Below are 22725 nucleotides of genomic sequence, written 5' to 3' on the forward strand. Positions count from 1 at the left end.
GCCTAAGTCTGGTCAAATTATTAGAGTCTGAATGAGTGAATAGCTCCTATCACTAGTTAATCTCTGCAGGGGAAGGTAGGGAGAGGCCATATGTAAGGAAATTGTTAGCATTCTGGCATTTAATAACAAGTACAAAAACTTCACCTCTTTGCATCCATAAAGTTAAATTAACTTATCTTTTGCATCATAAAAATGTATTAGCCTGCAGTTGGAGTTGGGTAAAGACAAGTCAGTAAGAGAGGCAGAAGCCAAGGTCAATAAGGAAGCCGTGCAACCCTGCAGCGGGTTGTATTATTCGACTCAGAATCTTGAAATGAAAAAAAAAAAAAAAAATGCCAAGTCTCTTAGCTTCATGAACCTGATGTAGGAAGCTGGTGAGGCAGGGGTGACAGGGAGCACGTGAAAGGGTGGGAGCCTGCCAAAATAAATGAGTCTTTTCTCCTATCTGGCTTTCCTGAGCATCGGCAGTCATTTGGAATATAATTGTTTGGAAGCCTTGCATTCCGCCAGCTTGCTTCTAAATGTAGATAAAGGAAAGCGGCAGCTGTTACCATCAAATCCCACAAACAAGAAAGGGGCCGTACAAATCTGTAAACAGTCCCAAAGGTGCCACAGGCCTTATGGTAAACCTGTCCGATCTCATGACCCAGAGATTGTGAAAAGCTGGATTTAAAGGAATTCACCCTTGCCTGAGACTGCAGTGGTTATTTTCTGATAACCCCTTTGTGGATGTTTTGTTCCTCTGGGGTTTTGTCTAAGGTTTGGCATCTTTCTTCCCTATTGTGAGGTGGTTTAAGGAGGCGTGAAGTCTGAGAGGGTCACTTGCTTCTTGAATTTCAGGAACTACAGAACACAGCAGCCTCTGAGGGCCAGGTGGTGGTGCTGGAATGCAGAGTCCGAGGGGCACCCCCGCTGCAGGTCCAGTGGTTCCGGCAAGGGAGTGAGATCCAAGACTCTCCAGACTTCAGAATTCTCCAGAAAAGTAAGGAGAGGTGTCCATTGTCCCAAGTTTTGGTTGGGTTTTTCTCTGGTTTCAAGAGAACTAAAAAGGACTTAGATGAGCTGTTTTGTATTCTCAATGTGGAATGAGACGAGATAGTCCAAAATGCGCAGGGAATAAATTAATGTAACTCAACACCTCTCTGTTCCCTCCCCTTCCTCACATCACCTTGTAAATGTGGGGTCAGAGGACCTGCTGTGGCTGCCCCTCTACAGATCAAATGCCAATGTGTGTGCCATCTCCCTAGTTCAGCCTTCTGTACAGACTCTTGGTAACAATAGTGTGGTCATCTGGTGCTAGGAAGCTTCTCAGCTGAAATGCCTAAGTAAAATACTGATTTCTTTCAGCCATGCCTTCAAGCTTCTCCTGCATTGTTTGTTAAATGGTAGGACCCTCCCTGCATTAAAAGTGTAGATGTTCTTCTTGGTTCAAGATATTCATAGGGTTGGCCCTTAATGCTGGAATTTGCCCCACAATCTCTTCCAAAATGCTACTTGTGAAATCCACAAAAGAATTGGTCTACCTCATTTTTATGGAAGAATAAAACAAACCAACCAACAAACCACAGGCGCCCCTTTGAAGTGGATGAGATCTGTAGGCCTTTTCTTTAGAATGAAAAAAGTCCCACCTACTCACATCGTTGGACAAATCATTTTAAGAGGTTCACAAGTCGTCAGGAACTGCACTGGGTCACACTTCCCAGTGCACAGTGTTTCTGTATGCATGGAAATATAAACTGAGTGGCTGCTGCCTTCCTATACAGAGGTGGTCCATGACATTTCTGCCCATGTAGCCTAAGCAAAGCAGCGGGAGCAAAGGGGTTAGTTGTCGCTGAGACCCTGTTCTAATGCTATCCCCCCTTCTTTTCTCTTTCTCATATGAACAGAACCCAGATCGACAGCTGAACCCGGTAAGAGTTTTCTGCTACTGGGGGGTAATGGATCTTTGGGTTTTCAGGGAGTCTTTGTCTCTATTCAAAAGCCACACACCACACTAAGTGATGTATTTGCAGTTCCTCAGAAACACAAAACCATCTGGAAAACAATGTCTTCTTTATCACAGGGTCTGTGCACTGCAATCTTCCTCATCTTTATTAGTAAACCATGCTGCTCAGACAAGCGCACTGGGCTTGGCGACGGACGGCTTTTTCAAATACAGTGTTTTATTCTCAGACTCGTGATCCAAAAGGATCCAGTGGAACAGAGAAATTTGTTGCAGGCTAGGCTTTTGCTGACCAAAACACACTGGAAGACTCCATGGCCCTTTGGTTGGTGACCCAGTCTTTGGGAGCACCTAATCCTGTAGGAGACTTGATACTCCAGGGTGGGGGGAATTCTTGAGGGGGCACCCTCCCAGAGGTGAAAGAGAGGGAGAAGGGAGATGGAAGAACTCTTCGAGGGGGGAAACTAGGAGGGGGTAGCATTTGGGATATAAATAAATAAATAAAATAACTGATTTTTTTTTTAAAGAAGACAGCATAGCTTAGAATGTGCCTGACTGAGGGCTTTAGTGGAATGACAGAGTGAGCCTTCAGGCATTGCTGTCTACTGCTGAAGCCATAAACTTTTACTGTTCCATAAGCTTGAAGAAAGTCACTGTGTCCTGGGAGCTGTCTTCATTACCAGGTCATCTGACCTCACCCAAGTGCTCTGTTATCCAAGAGTGTGGGGGCTGACTTCTCCTCTGCCTTTGGCCTCTTGTATATTTATGAGTCCCCACGGACCAAAAAAACTGTGTGTCCAGGTATCTCATAGTGTGCACCCCCACCCCACCCCCAAGATTGTTTTCTTTTGTATTTTTCCCATCAGCAAAGACACAGTCCCACTATTTCTTCACAGAGGTTAGAAAAACATGTCATTTTCCTGTTTCTGCTGTTTATGCTTCTGCTGTAGCGGCAAGCGGATCCTGCCAAACGTGCCTTGGGAGCTATGGCCCTGCCCTGACCCTTGCCTGGGAATTTTAAGGTTCCCAGTTAGCTATAACAGGGCATGATACTGTCCTGCCCCTGAGCCTGTCACATCTGAGTATCAGGTCGTTAAGAGCAGAGAGCTCTTCATTTAGAAATGGAAGTTGAAAGGTTGATTCTTAACATCCCTTGGGAAGGACTGGAATTGACCTAGTGGTTCTGAGTTACAACTAGAGCATGCCACCCCATTCAGTGTGGGGGTCACCGCATCAAAAACTGCTGTCACTTTCCACGATGTGGAAACAGACCGCTTTGTGTTTTACTTGTGATATGTCTTTGTGTAAACTTGAGTGATGCCAGGTCCCCAGTGTATGGAACATCTGTGTGTGGTGTGAGAGACTTAATCCCAAATGCATATAAAAAGTAAAGGCCAGCTGGTGACTGTCACTCATTGATGGGCTGGGCAGGGTAGAATAAGATGGATTCCTAAACTCCACTGCACAATTAGCCCAGCCAAGTCCATGAGATTTGGTGAGAGAGCCTGTTTCAAAAAACTAAAGGTAGCCGGATAGGTAAGGATGCAAGGGCTAAAAGCACTCCGTGTCCTTGCTGAAGACACTGGTTTGGTTCCTACCGATCACATAGCAGCTCATAGCCATTTGTAACTTCTGTTCCAGTAGTTACAGCGCCCTGTGCTGACCTCCACAGTCGTTCCACACACATGGTGCTCTTAGGTGCAAGCCAAACCCTGATAGATGTAAAATGAAGGTAAATAATTTTTTAAAAATATAAATAAATAATCAAATAATAGCAATCAAGGAAAGATATCCAATGTCAACCTCTACTTTCTACAGACATGCACATGCCCATACTAACAAACACACAGATCACACAGTCGCATACACACACACACACACACACACAGAGAGATACACACACACACACACCGAAAAGGAAAAGAAAACAGTCAGGTTATTCTGCCAACAAGTAAGTTCAGATGAAAAAAGCTAATGGAAACAGCTCCCACCACTGCCCCATTCCCTCACGACCCCTCCCATAGACAGTCTTAGTACTCTAGTTACAGCTTGTTTTGCTTTAACAAATAAAAGTTCAATCATGAGTTACTTAATAAAATTTGCTCTGGATGCTCCAGTCCTGTAGAACTTGCTTGAATGCCTCTTGGATGAGCGTGGTGGTGCCATGGTGTCCTAGCTGAAGGCTAAGGACATGCAAGGCACTCATCTTCAGCTCAATGGCTTGACAGTGCACACAAGATTTTCCTTATCATGTTTGCTGAATTCTTCATTTTTCTCATCCCTTTAATTATATCTGAAAGTATTTTAAGACAACAGAATCCCCCATCCCAACCATAATAACAGCATCTGCTAAAAGCAAGTGTACCTTGGCAGAGAAATATCTTGAGAAAATTTGCCAATGTAAGAAAAAGATGTAGCTGGGAACTATTAAAAAGAAGACAAACTTCCCCTGGTCTCTGAGACATTCGCCACCATCATATTTACCACAACAACTGGAAACATTCCTTTCATTGTCCCAGTGAAACACTAATACATTCCACTTTGGGAACTCTACACTTGTTATGCAGTATTAAATAAAAACCCATGATCATAGCTTTTTAAACAAGAACAACAAAAACCCCATAAGCGTGACTAGTCATATGACTGCTTATATGAGTTGGACAGACTATAAATTTAAAAATCAAAACAAAAAAGTCTATTTTAAAACATATTTGTATTTAAGCAAAGTTGAGCATACCTAACAAAATGAAGTGTGAGGGTTTTTTTTTAACTTCCAAATGTTTCCCTTGTGTTGTGTTGTGTTGTGTTGTGTTGTGAGAGAGCCTGTTTCGAAACAAGTGAAGATTAAGAGCAATTGCTGCTTTTGCAGAAGAGCCTGCTTTGACTCATATCCATTTGTAACGTCTGTTCCCAGTAGTTACAGTGCCCTCTTCTGGCCTCCACCAGCATCCCACACACATGGTGTGCTTATTTTAAAGTATCAGTGCATACACATAGTGCACTTACATTTTTATTCTATGGTACATATAAATTGAAGGTAAATCAATCTTTTAAATTGTAAATAAATGATACATAGATAGATGATAGATAGATACATACATACACAGACAGAAAGACAGGCAGAAAGACAAATAGTGTGGAAAGAAATCAAGGAAAGACACCCAGTGTCAACCTCTATTTTCTACAGACATGCATACATGTACACATGCCCATACTACCCAACTCAGAGATGCATATTTCCATATCATGGGAGTGTGTATGTGTACATGTGTCTGTGTGTGTGTGTGTGTGTGTGTGTGTGTGTGTGTGTGTGTTTAAGTGACTTATCTTCTTAGATAGCCTGATTGATTACTATATCAAGCCAGCCAGTGGTATACTCATCTACAGAGAATGAATGGAGGGGCTGCCTTCTCTGATATGTGTATCTTAATCACTGTTAAGTAGAAAGAGAAAAACACACATGGCTACGGAACATCTGAGGCAAGAGATAAATTTTATAGGCTCAGCCCGTGATGTTTTCCAAATGCTAAAACACAAACAGCCTTTGAAATCCAGGGCAATATTTAAAGAGATTTTTATGACTCTCCCTTCCCTTCCTCTGATATGGTTGTTCTTTCCTGATCTCTTGTCTCTGTCTCTCTCTGTCCTACACCCTTCCTTTCCCCTTTCTCCACCAACTCCCTCATCCTTCTTAGCCAGTTTCCTTCTCACTGCCCTTATTATTCATGGGTAAGGCACTTTAAGGCTCTAAAAATAAAGCTGGAATTCCCTAGGATGTAGATATGGGTCCATTAGGATTACACATTTATTTAGCTAAAGGAGGAACAAGCTGATTCCTTGCCCCGTGCATTTGTGCAACTGGAACAGGTTTTTCTTGTCACTACTGTGCTGTGTCTGTCTAATGTGTTTTGCACTCCCCTCTCTGTCTAGACAGGAGTCAGCTTCATCACAAATCTTTTCAGCCTGGTTTGTGAATTAAAAGCGAGTCAGCTTTCTTAAGACCAGCATTGGTTCATCATGTTACCTGCCAGGCCGCCTTTTTTTTTTTTTTTTTTTTTTTTTTTGACATTCTAGCTTTACCCTGATTGGATCCTTCAAAGACTAATCTGGGGTAAGAAGATGAAGACTCATTCACAGATGTTAATACTCCGGGCCGTTACTCAGCTGTCTGGGAACAGCCACAGACTGTCTTGAGTCGCTTCTATAGCATTGCCTAATGGTCTAATGGCATGTGAAAAGAAAGCCACAAAAAAGTGGGTCTCTCTGTCTCTCTGTCTCTCTCTCTCTGTCTCTCTCTCTGTCTGTGTGTGTGTGTGTGTGTCACACACACACACAATGTATCCACTTTCTTTTAAAAGATTTATTTACATGTATGTGTGTCTATATATGTACATACATAAATACACATGTGTGTTGGTGCCTCAGGAGTCTAAAAGAGACCATAAGATCCCCTGGAGATGTAGTTACAGGCTGTTGTGAGCTGCCTCACTGTTAGATACTGAACCCCAGCCCTCTGCAAGAAACGCACAGCACTCAGAAAGCAGAGGCAGGTGGATCTCTGTGAGTTCAAGGTCAGCCTGATCTACAGAGTGAGTTCCAAAAGAGAAACACTGTCTTGAAAAAAACAAAAAACAAAAAACAACAAAAAAAAATAAGACTTGTTATCTCTTTTTTCAAGATCTCTCTCTCTACATAGCAGTGTAATCCTAGACCTTTGTCTGTGTGTTGACTGTATGCTTCAGAGTATGAGGGAAAGTCCAGTGGTTGGCTGTCCTAAGGACTGAGCTGTGAATGGGAAACTATGTAGGTGCTTACTGTAAAGCCAGTCGGGTTGCACAAAGTTAAGATTACATCTTAGGTTAGAATAGTAGTTGTGTAAGAGAAAACCAGCCTGTATACAACCTGTGTCTCCCATACAGGAGCAACACCCTCCCTTATATGACAGGATATGCAAGGTGTCTCTCCACACCATCAGGGGTATGTCAAAGGTCTGACATTTTTGACATAAACACCTTGACCCTTAATGCCTGCCAGATAGAATGTAACAACTAGCTAAAAATATCCATAATTTTAAACATTGGGTCAACATCCTTTTGTTCTATGTGACAACACATTGTTTATGTACAACTGAGAATTTGGTAAGCGTATGACAAACAACCATGATTTCTGAAAATCTGTCCGGAAATGAGCTTTGCAATATCCAATCTGACTGCAAAGGGTTGTATAGCCCCCAGCTAATGCTCACACCCATTCAAATGCAACTGTGGTTATTTAAGGACAAAGGAGTAATTTTTCTTTTAATGCCTGTGCGATTTCCTAGCAGTATTTAAATTGTTCCAATGTAAGTTATGAAGTTCTATGGGAATAATGACCTAATTTCATGGAGCTAGTTGGCTTATCTGTTGGCTTAGATAACTGTAAAAAAAAAATGCTAATATACTTAAGGCAGTGAGTGTATCTCAACCTGCCTTTTTTAAAATAAGGTTTTGAAATGAAAGAAAAGAAAAGGTAGCAGAAACAAAAGTTGGGGAAAAGGGCTACAGAGTACACACACGTACACACACACGTACACACACACACAAAGTCTAACAGAACAGAGTAGAAAAGTAGAAAATGCAGAGACAGAGAAAGAGACATAATATGTAACTGTGATTCCACCAGGAGGGAGGAAAGACAGAGGAGAAAGGCATTGTCAAAGAAATGATTCAAAAACTTCCCTTGTTGCTGCAGAGAGAGCTCATTCAATAAAGCACTTTCCGAGCAAGCCTGAGCCCTTTACTTCATACTCCCCAGCACCCATGCAACTGCTGGGCTTGTCTGTAAGCCCAAAGCTAGCACTGGAACTAGGCAAATCCCTTAGGTGTATTAGCCAGTCAGTCTAGCCAGTCAGAGATCAGTAGATTCAATGAAAGACCCCGTCTCAAAAAATGAGAGAGCAACTGAGGAAGATATTCTAGCAAAACACTTCTCACCCCAACATGCACAGGCAAGCAAGAACATGTGCACACATGCATACACACACACACGTGAGTAGACAGAAACAGATTCACCAAATTTAAAGGCCTTTGTTTCTGAATTGAAAATCCACACAAAGAGTACAAGATGTGGAATGAATTCAGAGCTCTGCACATTGCTGTGGAGTTCAGAAGATCCCTGATAAGGAGACCGCTGAGTGACCATGTTCCCAGGGAACTCAGCAAGCCTCAGGCCTTCTCAGCAGCCACATTAGATGCTAAGAGACCGTGAAGCAAAAGCTTCACATGCAAAATTACCTCAAAGTTGGAATTCTACCGAGGTCTGCAGGTCTCTGTAAAAAAGATCTAGTAAAAAAAAAAAAACAAAAAAAAAAAAAAACAAAAAAAAACCTATTCCCAGACTTGGCAAAGCCTCAGAAGTGTTCTGCCACAATCCCCAAAGGAGGGTGTTCTCTACCACAATCAGGGAGCTGAACCAGAAGGAGCAAGATGCAGATGTGGAGAACAGGAAGCAGGGACCAAAGGGAACCTGGAAGAGAATGCCAGCTGCGCACCAGGAAGGAAAGCAGCCCCCCCCCATACACACAGACACACCAGACTGCAGAGTGTGAGTCAGGGACAACCCACTGAGGCTGGCTGCACCACAGGCTTCACTCCCAGCTCCTTTCTGTCTTTTGCCCTGATGACAGAATGGCTGGGTGACAGTGCCAGTTTTTCCTGTTTCCCTGTCCTGAGTTCTCATCCTTGGACTGACACATGATCTCAGAAGACACTCATGTCCCCCACGGACATGGTCCATGTTGCCCTGGTCCTGAGACCTGGGATTTGGCCATGTTGAATTTAGGAACATGAATTTCCCTAGTGCCAACTCCATCAACAGCAACTGTTAGGTGTCCAGAGGCTTTAACAAAAAGTGACAGAGGTGGACTCACTGTACAATTCTTTAAATAACACATATATAGATATAGACATGTTTACTACCTAGTTTTTAAAGGATATGTACATAGATCATCAAAGAAACCTTTATCTCAAGGGAAGGAGAATTAAATTGGGGAGGACATGAAGCCATTTCTAACCTGCTAGTATTGCTTGCTTTCTTCCAGTTCACAAATACACAGGGGTTCATTTCATTAACACTCCCTACCCTGCACATTTTAAGTATCCTTCTGTCTGTGTGGGTAGAACTGATCATCTTTAATGATCCTTAGAGTGTATTGATGCCTACACTCCACTGAAGCACACTGGACTTCCTCTTCATTGAGTTTAGCCAGAGTCTTTTTTTTTTTAATAGTTGTTTTTGCCAAGCCATAAACACATAAAAGGCCGCAAAGGGAGAGATGTATGAAACGGTGTTCTGAGAATCTCGGGGTCCAAATGATCTCACCGTTGCTGCTGCTTTATTGTGTGCATTTCTGCAAATTTGGGTTTTGTCTGTATTTCACCGAGTATTAAATGCATCCTGGAACTTGAGATCCAGGACTGCCTTCTGCTGCAATTGAGTAAGTTTTAGGCTAACTCTGACAAGTATTTATTACCATTAAAATTATGTCTGGCTTTGTAGTTTATTAGATGCCCTCAAATCACAACCCCAGGAAATCAAATTGAGAGAAGTTAGGTTAAAAATGAATCCCAATTAAAGTTATTAATAACCTTAGACTTTTCTTGGAGATGGTTCTTTGGTACAGACCAGCAAGCCTCTAACTGCCTTTATTTACACACACTCCCGGACGTTTTCTGAATTCAGTTCTTACCAGAATTTCTTTTACAGCTATCATAGGGGACTTTGTTCAAGTAAGATGCCATCAGATGGAAATTCCACATTACAACCTGGTGCACCTCATTTCCTTGTGGCTTGCTTTATATTTAATGATGTCCAAGCCTTGCAAGCCTCCAAACATGAACCTGTTATCCAAGTGGGGAACACTTTCAAGAGAAGCAAAGAAAGTAACCTTGGGTACTTGGCATTACAATTATTGCCATGTCACAAAATAACACCTCGGTGCTTTCTGTTTAGTTTTGTTCGCTACATCCTATCTTTTTCAGATATTTACTCAGTCACACCATATGCATATCTCTTTTTTTACACTGTATTCCTGAAAATTCATATAAAATAAGTCCTGTTTGATTGGACTGGAGTTACAAAGATGGCAAATATTCTCTCTGCCATCTAAATTTACCCATGCATTTATTAAAAATCAAGTCTGATGAGGCTGCCATGTATTAAGTGCTGGGAACATGAACCCTGAACAAAACCAAAGAAACTAGTAAAGTGATTACTCAGTCAACTGTTTCATTTTAGTTGGTAACAGGTCCTCACATCACGGTTAGGGGAAGCTCAGAGCAAGTCTAACTTTTTAAAGGAAGAGGGAAGTGGGTATTAGGATAGATCTTGTGGATAAAAGGAAGGCAGCCTCAGAAACTGCTACTGAAGCTGAATGCTCAAAGACAAAAGTTCAAAAGGCCAGGACCACCCTGGCAGAAGCAAGATTTTCTCTGCCACATCCCAGCTCTTGCCTTTATATTCAAATAACTCAAGGACCAGGAAACCAAAGAGCTTTCTTCTTCCTTAGCTATTCGGCTGAGCACACAGCTATATCATAAGCCCTGTGTTGGGCTGAGACCTAAGCTGTATTTCCCCAAACTGCCAACTTAGCTCCAAGGAACTCTGTCTCAAGGGAACCAGGCGGAGGGTGGGGACAGAGCTGGAGACCTAATGTCCTTATCTGCACACTCACATGCATGCATGCACACACACACAATGCTGCTGGAAGCCTATAACCCAGAGGCAGCCACTGCCTGAGGATGTTTTCCAGGGGAAAAAAAAAAAAAAAAAAAAAAAAAAAAAACAACCCACAACACTGTTTATTCCCTGTGATGCCAGCATAACTGAGCCAAGGAATCTCCTTGTGCATTTGAGAACCATTGTCTCTCAGGATATTGGGAACAAGGCTAATTAGACTCTTAAGCATGGAGAAACTCTTGTTTCCAGACTTAAATCTTTCATTACCTCCCTTTGCACTACGCTCCCTATGTGGTTAATGTGGAAAACCAACAGGCCAACTGTAGAGGCTTTGTCCTCCAGCAGTGAGCAGCACCTGGTGCCAGCCCAGGAGCCTGCTTCAGAAGTTAGGCTGAGAGACTAATTAGCCATATTTTTGAGATCAGACGTGAAGGAACGAGAGCTTTGGACTCCTGTGTGTGTGTGTGTGTGTGTGTGTGTGTGTGTGTGTGGTTTGTATGTGCAGGTTGGACATAAACTGTATCTCCTGTTCATTCTAATAAATGTTTTGAAATTCACTTGTTAGAACATTTCTAAAGACAAAAATCATCTGGAAAGCATACTTTAAAAAAAAAATCTTGGCTCTATCCCAGACCTGCTTAGTCAAACTCTGGTTGAGTGAAGAAAAGGACTGAGAAATCAGCAAACTTAGCAATCACTGCAGGTGATTCCTCTCACCAGACAGGCCTGGGAAACACTGCCATAGAGGAATCAACATTCCAAAGCAAAGGATCCTCTGCAGCTAGCCTCCTAAATAAATCCCTCAACAACAACAGAGAATCATCAGTCTAATCAAGGGCTCAAGCATTCTAGTTTTCAACTTACTCCATTTAAATAATGATGAAGATCCTGGGCATCTATCAAGAGCCAAATTTATTTTCCTAGCCTCTAGATTTTTCTTCTCCTCTGTAAGTAGATTAGCCAATTTTGAAATGCAAAAATGGCTTAAATGTAAATTACAGTTATAGCTTGGCACTCTTCATTCATAGTGTTTGCCGAGGTCCCACAGTGCAGCTTGAGATAGGGGACATTTTCTATTGCAGAGAAAGGAAGGTGGGGCTGCCTGGGTTTACATCTGCCTATTCCTGCCCAGCTGCCTGCTCGTGCAAGGTGATGTTAAAGACACACATTGTTGAAATGTGTTGTGGAATTAGTGTGGAGCCCAAGTTTAAATTCTGAGCATCTTTTGCCTTTTGCTATTATCAGTGCTACAGCAACCAGAAGCAAAAATCCTGCTAACATTTAACTCGGAGAGCTTTGCTATCCTCTTAGGTAAACATTAAGAACTAGAGCAAGCTCTGCAGCATGCTGTTTATTTATGCCTACATTCACACTGGGTATTCCAAGTTTGTCTTTTAAAGAACTGTTTTGATCATAAAATGTAAAAGACAAAAACAAAACCATAACTCCCGTGACTTACTGATGAGACCTTGCAGGGCTTCTCAAAGGATGCTTGCCAGCCTCAGGAGTGAGACGAAAGCCAGTGTTGCCACCCTCAAGCCTTCTTCTACAACACAATTCTGTGTTATTATGCTAGATTGTCCCAAGAGATGTCATATCATTGGGAAAAAATAAAAAAAACCCAGGTTGTGATTTTCAATAGCATGTATTTTTCATTGTTTGACTCACGGAATTCTCATGAGGCCATCATTTCATTATTGTCTGAAGAACTCAAGCCGTCTTCTGGTTGAAATAACTATCATTGAGTTCTTGTGAGGTTACTGTACTTTTTGCACATAGTGAAAACAGTCTGTGTGAATCAAAATAATTATCCCTTTACTATGTTTCTATATGTCTCTGTCAAAAGTGAAAATGTACAGATATAAGCTAAAATGTGTATGTTTAAGACGCTGTCTTAAATTTAAGGTAAAACCTCATGAAAGTTTCAACACAATTATTTAAGAGGTAGAAAGATAAACACCCATTTGTACCTTTTAAGTTCTATGCTGTGTATTTGTATAAATTTTTTATCACGTACATGTGCCATCTATCCAAAACCTATTTTTCTTTTCCCGGGGTGGGAAATGAAGTGGTGTGGGGCTGATCTGCGGAGGCTTCTTTGTTTGACTGATTGATTTTGTTTTTGAGACCAGGTCTCATCTAATCCCTGTGAAGGTTGAAAAGCTCGAGATCCTAGCTTTGAACTCCTGATCCTTCTGCTCACCGCTCCCAAGCAGTGAGAGCTCAGATGTGCCCAAAATATAAATTCACAATTTTTAAATATGCAGAAGAGTCTTAAAAAGGAAAAACAGGAAGATAACTCAGAAAAGCTCATTTAGCTTCATCATTATCGATTGAGTTGGAAGGACTATAGTGCTACTAAGAACCAAATGAGGGGAACAAAAATACCTTGCCTTATGGTAAGAGAGTAATTATATAATATCTAATATCTGATCAGACTGAAAAGATGTTACATAGTCAATCTGCATTTTGATCCCTCGAGAAGTCTGAAAAAATATAAACATCAAAGGGCATTTACTTCTTTGTTCTAATTTTTGAATTGCCCCCCCCAAATTTAATTCTTTTCCTAATCCCACCTTATATTTAAAGAGATATTTACAGTTAGTAAACTGGAACTTTCTCATAAATCTACCCACTTCCTGCACTGACTTTGAAGGAAACAGATATGGAAGACTAGGCACACCCTCCTGGCACATGGACACACCCTTGTGGCAGGTGGGCATTAGGCCTGTAACCTTTGGGTTTGGGAGCCATCTGGCGAATTTCTAATTCAAGTTCTTGTTTCCATGTCAACAAATCCCATCCCCTTAAAAATACCAGGTAACTTGCGGCTAGAAATCCTGGATTGTTATCTCACACCTGCAGCTATAGAATATTAAGCAGTACACTCCTTAACACACTCAGCAAATAGATGGGTGGATTCGGAATGTCTAGGCTCTGTGCCTTGGATGAGGTTGCAGGCTTTCTCTCAGAAGTCTTTCTTAGTATCTTAGAACCTCTCATTAGTCAGGCTGTTGGAGCCTTTAATCTATCATCTTCCCTCGTGCTAGAACGATACCTCATGTGTTCTCGTTCTTCAACAAAGATGGACACTACCCAAGCGACATCTTGTTACATGAATTTCTTTATATTTTGGGAATATCTCAAATCTTTGCCTAACTTGGCATTTCAATGGATGCATACATAAGAAACATTCATTACTCTGCTGTTTTAATCTTCTTTGCTGTAACAAAAAAGAAAAGAGAAGTTTATGACAGAAAATATGCTTTCTTACGTTTTAAAAACACAGTATGCTGTTCTCATTCACCACTCACAACTGATCCTTCCAGAACTTTCTCAGTTGCCTGTTTGCAACTGCATCCACTCTAAGCATAAGCTTCCCATGTCCCTTGTCTTCTGGAGGATGAGTTTGGCTTGTTAAAAGACCTTATAAGTAGAAACTTGTGATGTTTGTCCTGTCATATTTCTTTACATTTAACCAAATAATATCAATTCTGTGCTTTGTCTTTTTTAAGACTTATGTATTTAATATATATGGGTGCTTTGACTGCATGTTCATCTGCACACAAGAAGAGGGCATTGGATCCCATTATACTGTGAACTGCCATGTGGGTGCTGGGAATTGAACTCAGGACCCCTAGAAGAACATCCAGTGCTCTTAACCACTAAGCCATCTCTCCAGCCCCTGCACTTTGTATTAATTAAGCTTTGTCATTGATTCAGTTTGTGTTATAGAATGAATCTAGTTTGGCACACCCCACTTTGACATTGTACTGGAAGTTTTTGTGTCAACTTGACACAGCCTAGTGTCACCAAAGAGAAAGGATCCTCAGTTGAGGAAAGACCTCCATGAGATCCAGCTGTAAGGCATTTTCTCAATTAGTGATCAATGGAGGAGGGCCCAGCCCTTGGACTGGTGGTCCTTGGTTCTCTAAGAACGCAGGCTGAGCAAGCTAGGATAATCAGCCTAGTAGGCAGCACCCTCCATGGCCTCTGCATCAGCTCCTGCCTCCGGGTTCCTGCCCTGACCTCCTTCAATTATGAACAGCAATGTGAAAGTGTAAGCTGAATAAACCCTTTCCTCCACAACTTGCTTTTTGGTCACGGTGTTTCATTGTAGCAAAAGAAATCCTAACTTAGACAAACATCTGATTGAATACTAAGATAAAAATGATGATACCTCAGACTACCTACGGTGATAATATTTGTGTACGTCTTTTGAAGCTGTAATTCTCTTGTAGAATTAAATAAATAAAATTCTTTGTGTTTGCTTCTGGAGAAAGATTAAGGGGTGCTGGCTATGGAGAGAATTAGGTTATAAAAGGAGATGTCACTTTTTATCTCTTGCTGTACCTGGTTTATCTTTGTCCTTACTGCTTGTGTTTTTATATATAAATGATTCTTTTAGTAAAGAAAAAGAATTCTTGTGAGGTATCACTTTGATTATAGTTAAGACTTCCCACCCCCACCCGCCCCCCAGTGTTTGAAAGATATAATATGTTTGGAGGCAAACTTACTTCTCTTTGTTGATGATGGTTAAGTTGAAAGAAGAAGCCTTATCCTACAAGCCTGAGAGCTGCTTTAAGAGGGGAGCTGGAGGAGGTTGGGCTGACGTCACATGACTTCTCAGTTTCCCTCTGACAGATTGTCTTGGTCTCTTTGCTTCTAGAGGAGATCTGCACCCTTGTCATTGCCGAGAGTTTCCCTGAAGATGCAGGCATCTTTACCTGCTCAGCTACAAATGACTACGGCTCAGTGACCAGCACTGCACAGCTTGTTATAACCTCCGGTATGTGGGAATCAAACACACCTGGGCCCTCCTCCCTGGCTTTTGAGTAGTTTCCTAAGACAGGCATCCACTGTCCTAGGAACAGGGCCCAGCCCTCAGGAATGTTCATGACCACTCCAAGAGTTACCTTAACAATCAGGTGTCTCATCTGTAAACAAAGGGCTTTGGGGGGTGGGGGGAGGGCAACTATTGGAGGTGGAGGTGACAAACAAGGTAACTAACACTCACCAACTCATGGGGCCAATTTAAAAAAAACAAAACAAAAAACACCTTCATGCTAAGCTAAGATCCCTTGCCTCCAAATGTCACCTCTAAGTCAGAGATGTAGTCATGGTCCTCAGAAGTGCAGAGAACCTACAAAAACCTGTCCGAATGTGTCACTGCGTAAACCAGGATTTTAACTTCTGAGAGAGGAATGCAAAATAGTGAAATGCAGAGAAACAGGGGAAGATCTTAGAAAGCAAATTTCATCACCGTCGTATATTAATGTGAGCAATGAACAACTCTGATATGAAAGATAAAAGAACAGAACACAGGGACATCCAAACTCAAAAACAAATTCACCAGGGAAGACATAAAGAAGAAATAAAATAGATCTGTACTTTTATTTGTGTTTTCCCGTGAGTTTTCTGCTCTGCAGCTAGCCGTAGCTGCCTCACCTTTCAAGTGACTCTTACAGAGATTTAAAACTGAGCCCTTTGACCAAGCCTAGCACACAGTAAAACGCACAGTAGGTATCAGAGAGAGTGGGTGGCTAGTCCACTGCCTTGATGACTAGAACAGCAAGAGGTTGGGGGCTAGGTGGCAGCAGAGGCACAATCAAAACAGTCTTGGGGATTATAAAGGCCTGTTCATTAAGATAAGTAGGTAAGGGTTCACATTACTGGGAAGTGGTGGATATCAATGAACGCTCTAAGGGCAGTCACTGGAGTTACATAGCAGGCAGGGTCCCCGCATATTAATTTCCAGTTGGCTTGGAGACTGTTCCATCAAATGATCACAGCAGTCCCCAAGCAATAAGTACAAAAGCTAGACTCTGTCAGTTTGAGTGGCAAAAGCTGGAATCGAAATATTTTTTTCATGTCAGTCTCCTATATGACCAACACTATCAATAAATTTTTTGGTTTTCTGCCTACCTCAATAAGCATTTCTTGGCATACTTAGAAGGTCTGCTGGGCTCTCATAAAATGATTCAGAAAAGGGTATGACTTCAAGATATGTCCCCTCTAGAGAGAGCGACCTTTTAAAATCTGTTCTCTACTAAGTTATAATTGAGATGACATAATTTCCTATCTGACATGAAAATTTTCTAAACACTCATAAGAATTTCAAGAATTTCACTTAGATTCAGAACTTTTCTCCCCCCTAGCTTCAGAAGGGATGGCTGCATAAGCCTTTTTTAGAACTTGAGCGCTTTCAGTGAGAATGGATAGAATGTCCGATGGGATTCTTGATCTGGGGCTGAGAGGATAAAGTACTTAGGTTAACACTATTTGCAATGTCATTATTTGATGATACCATATCTTAAACTCCTAACGAACTTTGTTAAAGAATCCGTAGGAAGTTTTACTACAGGTGAGCTCAATCCAGGAATGAGGCAAGTAGCATCCAGTCTAAGCAAGGCAATTCTCCTCCATTCTTCCCTAATGACACACAAGAAACTCCCACTGGGTCTATGTCTTAGATAGGGTTTCCACTGCTATAGAGAGACACCATAACCAAGGCAACTCTTATAAATGACAGCATTTAATTGGGGCTGCCTTACTGGTTTTGACGTTCAGTCCATTATCATCATGGTGGGAAGCATGGCAGTGTCCAGGCAAGCATGGCTCTGGAGGAGCAGAGTTCTACATCTTGTTCTGAAAGCAAACAGGAGAAGACTGGCTTCCAAGCAGCTATGAGGAAGGTCTGAAAGCCCACCCCCAAAAGTGACACACTTCCTCCAACAAGGCCACACCTATTTCAGCAAAGCCATACCTCCTAATAGTGCCATTCCCTGGGCCAAGCATATTCAAACAACCACAGTCTATGAGTATGAAAAGCATTTGTTGAGCCGGGCAGTGGTGGCGCATGCCTTTAATCCCAGCACTTGGGAGGCAGAGGCAAGTGGATTTCTGAGTTCGAGGCCAGCCTGGTCTTCAAAGTAAGTTCCAGGACAGCCAGGGCTATACAGAGAAACCCTGTCTCAAAAAAAAAAAAAAAAAAAAGCATTTATTGAATGGGTAGCAATTTATTATTTCCACCCTCCTTTCTTAGCCAACAACGAGAACTGTAGTTACGACTCAACAGGAGAACCCAACAGTGATCACTTCCAACACTTTCCACCTCCCCCTCCGATCCCGGAGACAGGCTCCTATGAGCTGGCATCCCAGAAACCGTCTGAAATCCAGCAGGTGAACAGCCCCAATTTAGGATTTAGCATGGCAGCTCTTCAAATGCAATTCAACTCTGCAGAGAGGGAGACCAACGGAGTCCATCCCAGCCATGGAGTCAACGGGTTGATTAATGGCAAAGCTTATGGCAATAAATCTCCTCCAACACCAAGTGCCCTGCTTTCGCCCACTAAGGAACCGCCACCACTCCTTGCCAAACCCAAACTGTGAGTATTTCTGCATGGCTTTATAATACTTTCCATATCCCAGTGCAATTTCCTCTCCGGTTAGAAAAAAGCTTTCTCCGGGACCGGATGGTGTGGTACACCTCCCCTTCTGCTGACAAGTTGTCCTTAGCTGACTGCTGAGTGAGGTCCTTCAAAACTACAAAGAATGCTTAAAATAAAGAAGGTAAAGAGTCCTCTGCTGGAAGCCGTGCCTGGTTATGGCTGTGAAAGTGTGAAGGGCACTGCCTCCCAGTTTGCGGCAGGGTGTAACTGCTCTCCAGGCAGGATGGAGAAGGGAACTCCTTGGAGTCCTCTATTAAACCAAGGGCAAACTTTTAAACTGGAGGAGTCAGTATGAAGCACAGACGTGAACAGAAGGAGGAAAGTAGAAAGGAAGAATGGGAACCCAGTTGCTAATCCTGGCCAGGAGACAGAAAGCAGAGACAGGCTTGTCAGTCAGAGGAGTGGCCATCACACCTCAGCCTCCTCAGTCTGTGGAAGTCCGTGGAACTGCACATTTCCACCATTCACGTTTTATTTCTATTATATTATTCTCTCAGGGTAATAAGTCTTGCATGAGCTGTTTCCATTGGCACTATGCAGCAAGCATTTTCACGAATGCAGCCATTACAAAGTGGGAGAGAGAGACAGGGCTAGAACTCAAAGGTTCTCTATCGTGGCAGAACAGGTCTTAATTGTTCCCTAAGGTGGGTCGGTGGAAATGTATACATTCCCTACTGGATCACATTTCCATGAGATGAAACTGCTCCATACAGGAAAGCCCCTGGGTTCCCTGTGATGTCTGATGGCTTTGACTTGGAATAGAAAGGCTTCTTCACACCTGAGTTCTTTGCTTCCTTAATAGTAAATACTTAATGTTCTTGGGTCTGGGATCAGCTGGGTCTGTTAGCAATGTTAGAGTTGCTTAGAAGCTTGAACCGGAACAACATCTAACATTTACACATTGCTGTATTGTTTGCCAAGGGATTTCATGGACCGCTGCCAGATGCAAACCAACTCAAAGAATACCTCACCAAGTGGGGAGGCAGTTTTATAAAATCAACCTGATGGCAGTCTTAAGAGTTGATTGTAGCAAACTACCCATTGCTACCCACTATTTCATTTTGCATTTTTCTGGTGCCTCCGTTTAAGGTGGAAGAGTTACTGACCAGGATTATGTATAACATTATGAAAGACCTGTGTTCTCACTGAGAAGATAAAATGAGCTTTACAAAAAGAGAGAGAGAGAGAGAGAGAGAGAGAGAGAGAGAGAGAGAGAGAGAGAGAAAAGAAAGGAAAGGAGAAGAGAAAAGAAGGAAAGATAAGAAAAGAAAAGGAAAGGAAAGAAAAGGAAAGGAAAGAAAAAGAAAAAGAAAAAGAAAAAGAAAAAGAAAAAGAAAAAGAAAAAGAAAAAGAAAAAGAAAAAGAAAAGAAAAAGAAAAGGCAAGGCATCCATAAAAAGAGATTTACAGTCTTAAAGAGTATCAGCCATAAAATGAATTGCTACTACTGACTTGCTTCATGTTTGCATTTTAATTCTGTATTTGCAGTGCCTTTACTGAAACAGAGACCACTTACGTCCTTGGGGGAAGGGCAGATGTGTTTAATGAGGAGGTCTTGACTGTGCTCTTGGTGTGGTGGAGTGTTTCTCCTCTAATGGTCCTCATAAATTGGGTATAAATCACAGGAGAGTAAACAGGAGGACTAGTTTGCCGGCATTTACACCCCTCCTTATCTCAGGCATTTCAATAGTGCTTCAACTTTCAGCTCTATGGCTGTGCTCGCCTGTATGATGGGGCCTTATCTATAAAAACAAAACAAAACACAAATAATAATTCTGTAGTTATTTAAAGGTTGAGTAGCTCAAGAACAACTTTCAAAGGTGATGACATAATTTGCTCAAATCGTATCTTCTCAGAGGCAAGCATGGAGAGAGGACCATAAAGTCATCTTAGTGACTATTTGTTTCATTCTAGCTTCATACCAAATAAGTCTATTACTGGGTCTTTTCTCTACAAACAATGCCTGTAGCATCAAATTGCAGAGACTCTGTATTTAAAAAAAAAATCTTTCAAAGGTGTAGTTGTGCCTGATATCCATATGAAATTTGTGAGTAGCAGACTCAGCAGGTATGGCAGAGAATCAAGGAATGGCCGATCATGTGTGTTCCTGAGCTTAACTCCTAAATCAACCAATCAATGCAGAAATCACAGTGTGCCATTTCCAAGCCCCATCTGTTTCCCTCCTCTTCTGTCTTCCTCTTCTTCCTTGTGGACAGAAGGTACAATCAAAATGTATACAGCCAGCAACATGAGAACTCAAAGGGGGGGGGGGTTAATGAAGAATGAAGCTTATACCCAGAAACAAGCAGGTCAGCAAATAAAAAGCTTACTTTCCAATGGAGTGCCAAAAATACACACATGGCCATAAAAGTCCATGACTGTTGATATGAAGTGATTGAAAACATTTTTCCATGTTAATTCAACAGCTCTCTTTGCTCCTATTCTTTCTCTAGTCTCTAAAACGAAAATGAAAATAGGATTAGTATTTCCCGTGTTGAAGTAAAAATGAATTCTGGTTGAATCAGTCTTTCTATGTAATTATATTTACCACTTTTGCAGTAATATAAAAATTTGTCTTTATCTCTACCCACCTTTAGATACCACATTGTTTCTGAAAAATCTTGTCTCAAGGGAGAGATATGCCCTAAAATTTCTTTCACAGCACGTATCCTAGTTGGATTTAACCATCAACTTGACATAGCTAAGATTAATTTTAGAGAGATATTGCCTGGATTAGACCAGCCTAGCAGTGTGTCTGTGAGAAATTATCTTGATTGCTAATTGATGTAGGAGGGCCTAGCCCACTGTGGGTGATACCATTCCCTGGGCAACTGGTCCTTGATGTAAAGGAAAACTAGCTAAGCATAAGCCTGAGAAGACAGCAAGTAGCTTTCCATCCTTTCTGGCTCATGTTCCTGCTTGAGATCCAGTCCTAACTTCCCTCAGTGATGAATTATGGCCTGTCAGCTAAAATAAACCTGTTCATCTCCTAACTTGTTTCTGCACATGATGTTCGTCCCAGAAACCAAATGAAACTACAACAGTAAGGTAGCCAGTATTTTAAGACTAAAGTTATGTCTTCATATTGTCGGTAACTGTTTTAAGTATAGAATTGATTTTTTGCTGTGTATACAAGAATGGTGTGTGTGAGAGAGAAATGGGGAAATAGTAACTAGTGTCAGTCCTTATCAGCAACTTAACTGTACCAGGCTTTCTATGTTTGGAAGCTCTTTATGGGTCCCCTACACTCCTACACACGCATTGAAGTACAAGTTGTTCCTTTGCCTGGAATGTTCTATGCTTGGAATGTGATAAAAAGCTGGCCTCTTCTTGCCTATCAAATCTCAACTTAATGTTATCCCCTTCCCCAGCCACCCAATCTAAAGCAGCCAGCCTCCCCTTTAATTACTACACAGTGCACAGTTGCTTCTGATAGTCATTTACTTGCTATTGCCTTTGTATTTTGATGTCCCTCTGAGAGTAGGGACCTTCACTGCCTTTACTTGGTCTTATGTAATAGATGTTCATAAATAAGAATAAAACAAAAGGAAAGCAAGAAGCGAGAGAAAGAGCTCCCAATTTTAAAGCCACCTCATTTGTTCCGCTTAATTTTTCTGTAAATATTTCCAGGACCTCTATTTTTCAAACATCACCAGTTCCAGGCTTGTTCTCCTTTATAATACATCTCTCTAACTGCTATTTTTGTCTCTTCATCTGTTAATAACTGAATGGATGTGAAAAAAATCAGCAAAAGTCCCATGTGAGGACCTGTAGAAGTCACTCACTTGGTTGAGTATTTAGCTGACATGTGTTGTGATAGAACCACAGCTTGTGTCTGCACAGACCACACCAGACCAATACAGTTCCATGCAAAAGAGGTTTATTGTGGGGGAAGGGGACAAAAGGTGGAAACGAGACAAAAGGAGGAAAGAAAGAGTGAAGATCAAGAGAATCTGCCTTTTCTTTAGGCTGTGATGTAACCGCTTGCAGGTAAAGGTGGGAAGTAAACCAGATGGATGCTGGGAATGTGAGAATGTATGGCAATTGCCATGGCAATAGATGTGCCGGTCCCTGTCACCTATGGGTGAAATCACTGCCATCTCTGGATTTGGAGGTGACCTGTAACCATAAAGCCAGTTCCTGATACCAATACCATTCACAAAGCCCTGATTTCCATCTATAACCAGCATCAAAATGGGCATGAATTCCTATGCCTGTGATCCTGGCACTAAGAAGGTAGAGGCAGGAGTATCAGAGATTCAAGGTCCTCTTCAGCTACATTGCTAGTCAAGACCAGCATGGGCTTGACCTAAACAAGAGACCTTATCTATAGATAGATAGATAGATAGATAGATAGATAGATAGATAGATAGATAGAGCTAGAGAAATGGCTCAGTGGGTAGAATCCCTGTGCAAGCCTAAGTTCAGACCTCCTGAACCCATGTAAAGTACCAACTATAATATGATCCTCTCCTGGAACCTCAGCATTAGAGCAGGGAATGGAGACAGGTGGTCCATGAAACTCGTTGGCCAGAAAGTCTAGCTAAATAATGAGCTTTGGGTTCAGTTAAAGACCCTGTCTCAGAAAGAAATATGAAAAAAAATCAAGGATAAACAT

At 41.8% G+C, this 22725-nt stretch overlaps 1 protein-coding gene across 2 annotated transcripts in view; it reads left to right on the forward strand.

Annotated features, from left to right (window-relative positions):
- Positions 1 to 22725, forward strand: part of Palld (palladin, cytoskeletal associated protein) — a 406494-nt gene that overhangs the window by 216473 nt on the left and 167296 nt on the right. For both annotated transcript variants that reach the window (XM_021170928.3, XM_085843945.1), the window contains exons 7-10: positions 841 to 982; positions 1887 to 1910; positions 15327 to 15446; positions 17703 to 18045. In XM_021170928.3, coding sequence (XP_021026587.1) covers positions 841 to 982; positions 1887 to 1910; positions 15327 to 15446; positions 17703 to 18045 — 629 coding nt within the window. The remainder of the gene's footprint in view (positions 1 to 840; positions 983 to 1886; positions 1911 to 15326; positions 15447 to 17702; positions 18046 to 22725) is intronic.

The sequence above is a fragment of the Mus caroli genome, unplaced genomic scaffold (assembly GCF_978045245.1).
Source record: "Mus caroli unplaced genomic scaffold, Mus_caroli_1 scaffold_10, whole genome shotgun sequence".
Classification (NCBI taxonomy): Eukaryota; Metazoa; Chordata; class Mammalia; order Rodentia; family Muridae; genus Mus; species Mus caroli.